The sequence below is a fragment of the Pinus tabuliformis genome, chromosome J, assembly GCF_031772625.1.
Source record: "Pinus tabuliformis cultivar Carrire ecotype Pingquan chromosome J, CPIR1, whole genome shotgun sequence".
Taxonomy (NCBI): Eukaryota; Viridiplantae; Streptophyta; class Pinopsida; order Pinales; family Pinaceae; genus Pinus; species Pinus tabuliformis.
The window spans coordinates 821,567,717-821,575,003 of record NC_142295.1 but is presented as its reverse complement, the minus strand read 5'-3'; the positions used below and the strand labels follow the sequence as shown (position 1 = coordinate 821,575,003).

General features: G+C 33.8%; 1 protein-coding gene across 1 annotated transcript; it reads right to left on the bottom strand.

Moving 5' to 3' along the window:
- Window positions 1-984: 984 nt before the first annotated feature.
- On the bottom strand, window positions 985-3,055 carry LOC149229232 (GTP-binding nuclear protein Ran/TC4-like). Its single transcript, XM_089380982.1, has 4 exons — window positions 2,968-3,055; window positions 1,688-1,706; window positions 1,328-1,507; window positions 985-1,054 (listed from the first exon to the last, which is right to left on the bottom strand). The coding sequence occupies exons 1-4, from the start codon at window positions 3,053-3,055 to the stop codon at window positions 985-987; spliced, it is 357 nt and encodes a 118-aa protein (XP_089237108.1).
- Window positions 3,056-7,287: the final 4,232 nt, after the last annotated feature.

Genomic DNA, 7,287 nt, shown 5'->3' with positions numbered 1-7,287 from the left:
TACACAAGAATAGGAATTGCGGACCTGTCAACCGTATAGAGAATAAATCATGCGTTGACAATTATGTACACATGATATAGGACCATCAACCTTATAAAGCATGTCTATGTGTTGATAATTATATAGCTGTGTATATGCATATATTAAAAAAAAAAATTGCAGCGGGATATATGACATAAGCTTAACATGGCCACCCATATATAAATGTAATGTCCAGCCAGCATATTTAATTACTGTCAACTTTTCAACAACATTCCATCTTATAAAGTTTTAATATCTACTTCAAATGGGAGTCATAAGTTTGGATTTAAGATGCTACCTTAGCTTTGATAAGCATTCCATCTCCCAGTTTTACTATAGTTAAAGAATAATCTGTAGACTGTTGAATGGAAATGACTTTAGATTTAGACAATGCGAATCTTTATGCAGAAATCAATCGAGAGCCCAATTAATGGAATGGCAATACCTTTATGTGTTCGACAAACAACATACCCACAAGAATACCCAGGCAGGCTTGATAGCCACAGTTATCAACTATGTAAACCAATTTCAGAGTTAAAATAAATCCTCAGACATAGCTAGAATTTTCAGAGAAATTTTTAACAAGCCATAATATATTACAAGCAACAATCATCGCAACTAGAATTCCCCCAACAGTACACAATGAAAGGCACTTGAGCATTCTTGAAATATTTGAAGAGTACAAAAAGTTCTTGTGCAAAATGTGCAAGAGTATATAACGGAAAAAATTGTCTTAGCATATAAAAATAGATCTGTAGTGGAGTTGAACTAAGATAGCTTAGCCAACTCCACCGATGAAAACATCTGCACAGTACCCAAATCACATATAGAGAGATGCGATAATGTTATTCTAAGCCCCAAATACAAATCAGAATTAAATGTTGGAACTCAAGAGCAAACTCCAATGATACAAAACTAATTGAATCTGCCAATCCTGAAATATGCAAAAGCATCTTAACAAATCTATTCAAAAGCATCATCATCGTCATCTGGAAGGGGTTGGGCCACAGCTACTACAATTTCTTCCTTGTACCTGACAACATAAAAGATTGTAAGCCAAAGTTTCAATCTTTTAGAAATGGAACAAATTATTTCAATAAAAGTTAACAAAAAATAATAAGAAAATAGCATTCTACTTACTACTGCTGGGTTTCAAGGTCTATCTGAACCTCAAGAGGACAAGAGCCAGTGACTCCACAAAATGAAGGTTTGGATCCCTATAAAAATAACCCATTATAGAATCAATGCAAATTTTTTAATATAACATTCATATTAGGGAGCATCAAAAACTAGATTAAAGGCTCACCCTGAGAGCTTCCGTGCCAAGTACAGAAATGGCTTCTCAAAGTTGTAGTTACTTTTTGTAGATATCTCATAGTACTGAAGATTCTTCTTTCTATGAAAAGTAATTTTCTTAGCTTTCACTTGCCTATTCTTCACATCAACCTTGTTTCCACAAAGAACAATAGGAATGTTCTCACACACCCTGAAATTCACAAAGATATTTAGCTAATTGGTTCAGGCAGTTGTGCCACCACACAATTAAGGAACCTTCATTTCTACTTAGAGATCCAACCCCTCTGTAAAAGAGATACCTGCAGAGATATTTGTGCCACGCTGGGACATTCTTGTAAGTCAATCATGTAGTAACATCAAACATGATAACTTCACATTGCCCATGAATACTGCAACAAACAAAATACCAATCAGTAAATAAGAAGGAAATAAATAAATGCTTAGGTAGACCCGAAATTAGACAAGTGAATGGAATCACCTCAAGACCAGCATTACTCAGTAATGGCTTGCAGCCTTTGGGCCAAGCCCCTTTCTTTAAGAGACATAGGTGTATATAATTAGAAAAAATAAAAATAAAACAACTTCTGCTTGCCGCAAACTATATCAACCCTAATCTAAGGCACAGATTATTGCAGGCTGTGTTAAGATGTGGTAGAGCATTTCCTCTGTAATAAGGAAGGCCAAAAAGCGGAGTGGTGCAGCTGGAGACTTGCTCTGTGGACATTATCTATGCCAAATGGAACACCCAAAAAGGAAAATTGGGTTTGGAATAGAATGGAACAGCAGGTTGGTAGGGTTATTATCTTGTCCGCGTTTTAACTCTTTCCAGCATACAAGTATTAATAACCTGAAAGCAATCAGGAATTAATTCAAAAGAACGCTCTAATTGAGGGGCAGGGTTCGGACCCTCTCAACAAGGGAGGTTGTAAGCTTAGGGGATAAGACCCTCTTCATTCAATTACATAAAACATCATATAAACTGTATAGGAATGTGCAGCTAAACCAAACAAAAAACATGACATAGATAAACATTGTGTAATACTATGAACTCATAAAACAAAAATGAGTACAAATTCCTGTAAAGAAAGGCCGAGGATCGGTAACCTTTAAACAAGCACAAATGAGGAAAAAATATTCTATCATTAAAAGCAATATACCCTCACAATAAATTATAATCTAGTAAACAAGGAGCCTAATATGCCATGAGCAAAATAAGCACAGGTATGGATTAAAATATATAAACAATTACAATTGTCCGAGCAGAGGAATTGCAGTCGGACATCCAAATTCAAGAGTCTAAAATTATATTTGTCATGTCCATGGTAACTGGAGCCTGGAGGGAACGAATAACCCTCCCCACCCTGGTTCAATCAAAAATAAAAGTGACCTAGAGGGTTACCCTCCTCTAAACACAAGAAAAACTTTGAAGAAAAACAGACATAGCCGTGGCCGGTAGGATTCCCCATACCTGGAACTCAAAACAGAACAGGGTTGGGGTTTTCCTTAGTCTTTAGGCCGTGTGAAGAATAGGTGCCTAATCTGTACAAGGAGCAACCCGAATAGCACATGTTAGACAACAATAGAAGTAATGCAAACTGCAGTAAAACAAAAACTCAAGGAATTTATCCTCATGCTTGCCAAGACACTTACCACTAAAGAAAACTCCAGCCAACGAATGAACAACACTCGTTCCAGTGATGTAGGAGGACCCGATTACCGAATAACCCTGCAGACGCATCATGCATAAGCATAATTGAGATGTTTATCAGTAAATCGAAAAGAATGCATAGCCAAAAGGTTACAAAAGGAACAAGACATTGTGTGGTTATCTACCTGAAGGGTTTGGAAACAAATCCTCTGGCATTTGAACAGGGTCTATGAGCTAGGATCTCTGAGACAAAATGCATGGACTGAACCAGAGCAAAGCCACAGAGAAAGTTCCCAAAAAAATGATCCCATCACCCAAGGCAAGCATTAGTTTAGGCGGCAGCCCGCAGAGACGATCTGTCACCATTGGATTACGAAGTGTGCCCTCCACCGTTGATGCAAGGCGAAAATACTGGACAGCCTGCTGGCCTCGTACAGTACGAAGTAGAGAAGGAGATAATTCTCATAGTAATGGATAAGGGGTGCCATGTGATGGCTAAAGGGAAAACATAAAGTTACCCCTGGAACCATTGTCGTGTGGTTAACATGCGTCCAAAACATATTACAGAGATTTTTAGTAAAGTTAAAAAGTAGTACACCAATCCCTTAAACCATACCCGTATGACAATTGGCATGCATAAAGTGACATAAGGTAAATGAATCATAGGAAATTGTATATATAATTGCAAAGGGTAATCCCGGTTATGTAAAACCTTATGACTATATATATATATATAGATATATATATATATATATATATATATATATATATATATATAAATTATTCTTGAGAAATGGGGTTATGACAATACATCATGAGATTGTGGTCTTAACCAGATGTCTGGCAAGGCCAGGGGCTCGTTTGCCTCGTAACCGCTTTAGAGGCCAGAAAAGAAATCCAAACTCCTTGACTGTAGGTTTTCCAAAAGCCAATGCGGATAAGGAAACACCATCCTTAAATGCTTTATCCTGCTTCTATATGATATTTTCATGGGAGCGTATACTTTCATAATAAATTTCATTGCAATACATGTTTTGCTATGTATCGTCACTCGTTGTTTAGGTTGTGGCGTTGGGGAATTACATAATTCATATTGTGTTGACTAAGATTTTCTACGTGGAAATAATCCTTATACCCTCTCTTGGAGTGTTGTGTTTATTACATTGACGAAAACATTGGTTGCATTAGTGGAAAATATTCACTTATGAAGGCAAATCTAGTTAATCCTCGTCCATTTTCTTAAAGCAATCAATGGTGAACATTATCGCATCCTCAAGATCGATGAAACCTCAGAAGCATCATATGCATGATGTTTATGCTAAGACGAGCCCCAAAATGTGATTTAGTCAAAGTCCAGAGTACTTCCAAAAGCCAAATCAAAACCATTGTGAGTGTCAAAAATAGACTCAACAAAACCACTTATAGGAATTCGCTAAGAAAAAGTAAATAAGAGAGACAAAAATAGTAATAAAAATAAAAAATAAAAAAATTTGTTGTTTTATAAACCCTGCCAATTTGCTAAATGCCAAATTATTTATCTGCCATATTGGTGAATTCTCCACATAGAAAGATACAAGTAATAAACATCACAACGCTGATGTCGTTAAGAGATATATGATAATAAGGCAGAGAGAAAAGAGGTGTTGGGCACATGGGATAATGTGAAAGACGAGAGACGGAGAGGTTGCTTTAAGGCAAGACGAGTTTTTAAAGAAAAAAACTTAATAGGTTGCATGTGTTAACCTTAATGCATTAAGGTTATTAAAATTAGTGCTTATATTTAATGGAAGTGATAATATACATATACATTAATATTAAAACAATATAATGGACACCATGTAATTCATATAACTCGTTAACATAAATTATATAATGGGTTGAGGTTATAATCAATATTTATGGATGACTATAATTCTTTATTAGAAAAAATAGTATTTACAGGATGTGGTATTATGAAAATATATTTAAATTAAATTTTAAAATTATAAGTAAAGGTTTATATATATATATATATATATATATATATATATATATATATATAATGAGTGTTATTTTATATTATATAAAACATGTATTAAGTATAGTATAAAAATGACTCACCAAGTTTTAAGGAATGAGAAGGAATTTATATAATGTGGATTTAGTCATTTAATAAATTAGATAATAGAGCTTAAATTTGTTTAATTATTATCAAAGTATTATGTTGAAATGAGTAATAAAAATTGAATTTTTTTATTTAATATTAAAATATTATGTTGAAATTGATAAGTTGTTATTTTACTTTATTATTTATTGGAAGTGTGAATATTTATATTATTATTATTTTTAATATATTGTGTGTGTGGTATTTTGAGTTAATAAGAAATTTAAGTATAAATTGATTATCGATAAAGAATTTATTGTCAAAAATATTAGGCATACCAAATCATTTATGGATGGTAATGGTGGTAGTGGTTCCAATCATTTCAAACTATAAACTAAAGATTTAATGAGTGAAAATTAAGGTGGAAGAATCCCTGGTCTAACTTGAAGATGGATGAATCTATGATAAAAGATATCAAGTGGGAACTTGATGAGATAAGCCAAAATTCACAATGAAAATCATGCAAGTGATGGATAAATCACTAGGAGACAACAAGCACATCATTTCAATTGTGGGGACTTGAACCCAAGTTGCTCTAGTAAGAGCCAAGTATCTTGACCTACTAGGCTACAATGGAAGCATAACAATGGATTAAGCCTTCATGCAAGTGGATTAAGCATAACCTAAGACTTAAATAAGGATGACCTCATGTATGTGTTCCATTTGGATAAGCACAATATGTATAGTGATCATGGAATTTTAACATGATATTGATGATTTAAATGATTTAACAAACGATAATATCTTAACGTTGAATTTGACTCAAATGTCCTTGGGGAAGGAAGAATATTCAACAAGAGGTTAAGGCTCAAGATGATGAGACTCATTTGAAATTTAATGATGTACTTAGATGAGTATACCTATGATGTAATGGTTAACTTCCTAATAGAAAGAACAAGAAATGTATATTGAAAAAGTATTTGGTACCTTGATGAAAACATGACACTAATAGTACTCATGGGATAACATAATCCTGTTCAGGGTTGGACCACATCCTCACATAGATCCTAGAGGGATGTTGAACTGTTTATACAAGTAAATGAAATTAATTCATGATAAGAATGCTTAAAGTGTATTGTTGTTCTATATTTGATAAGTATTGAGATGATTCTCATATTAACGATGTTTCGTGATATGATGGTATGTGGTAAATGTATATAGTTCTAATGAGAGGTTAACGATGTATATGTGGTTCTTATTTATTTATTTGTTATGATAATGATGTTGAATTCTCATGATGGATATGATATGCATAGGGATCATGATGTAAATTGACACGTGGTTCATTTATTATGAGATGTCATGATATATCCTTGATGTTGATATGTTGATGTTATAACTTATGAGAGTATTTTATGATGTGAAACATGGGGTAATTGCATGCAAATTTTATGAAATTCAAGAGTATGCAGATCTTTACTATTCAAAATGTTGTGATAACAATCAATTTATGTTATTACGATGAAATGAAAGTGTTGGCATCTGGACTATTTCTCTGATACTATGATTATATCTAATGCATTGATTGCATGTTGAGATGTGGTGATTGATAGGAAATCCACGAATGGGATGAGAGGGCTGATTTAATTGATGATCTCGTGGGCACCCATACCTGCGAGGGAGAATATGTAACACCATTGAACCGGAGACAACCGAAATCAACACTACATATGCTAGTGGTTCTTTTGTATTGTATAGCTCTTGATGGATAGCTCTTGAGGGGCTATGGGACCATCTTGAGAGGGGTAGCTGATGGTTCCCTATGCTAGGTCAAGTGCTTGCAATGTATTAAAGATCAACTTCTGCTGCAAAGTCTCACGAGGAATATGATTATGCAATACTGCACCTAAAGAATTGGAAGTCAAAGTCTAGGACTCATTATAAAGAAGCGGTTCAAACAATAACCACTAAGTTTTGAATGGGATCTAAAATTTGACTTTCTCAAAATTGAATGAAGTTGGAACCACTCTGAAACAACTCGAAACAATTAATGTTAATATTAAGAATTTAAGTAGAAGCTAACATTATCCTTAACCTTCCTTTTCAAAAAGGAAAGATAAGGAGAATGTCAACTTTTACTTTAACTTTAAAAATTAAATATTACCATTAATTACTAGGGTTAGGTTTTGTAGGGCCCTCGAGTTAATAATTTTTTTTTTCCTTTTCAGTATTTTTTTTA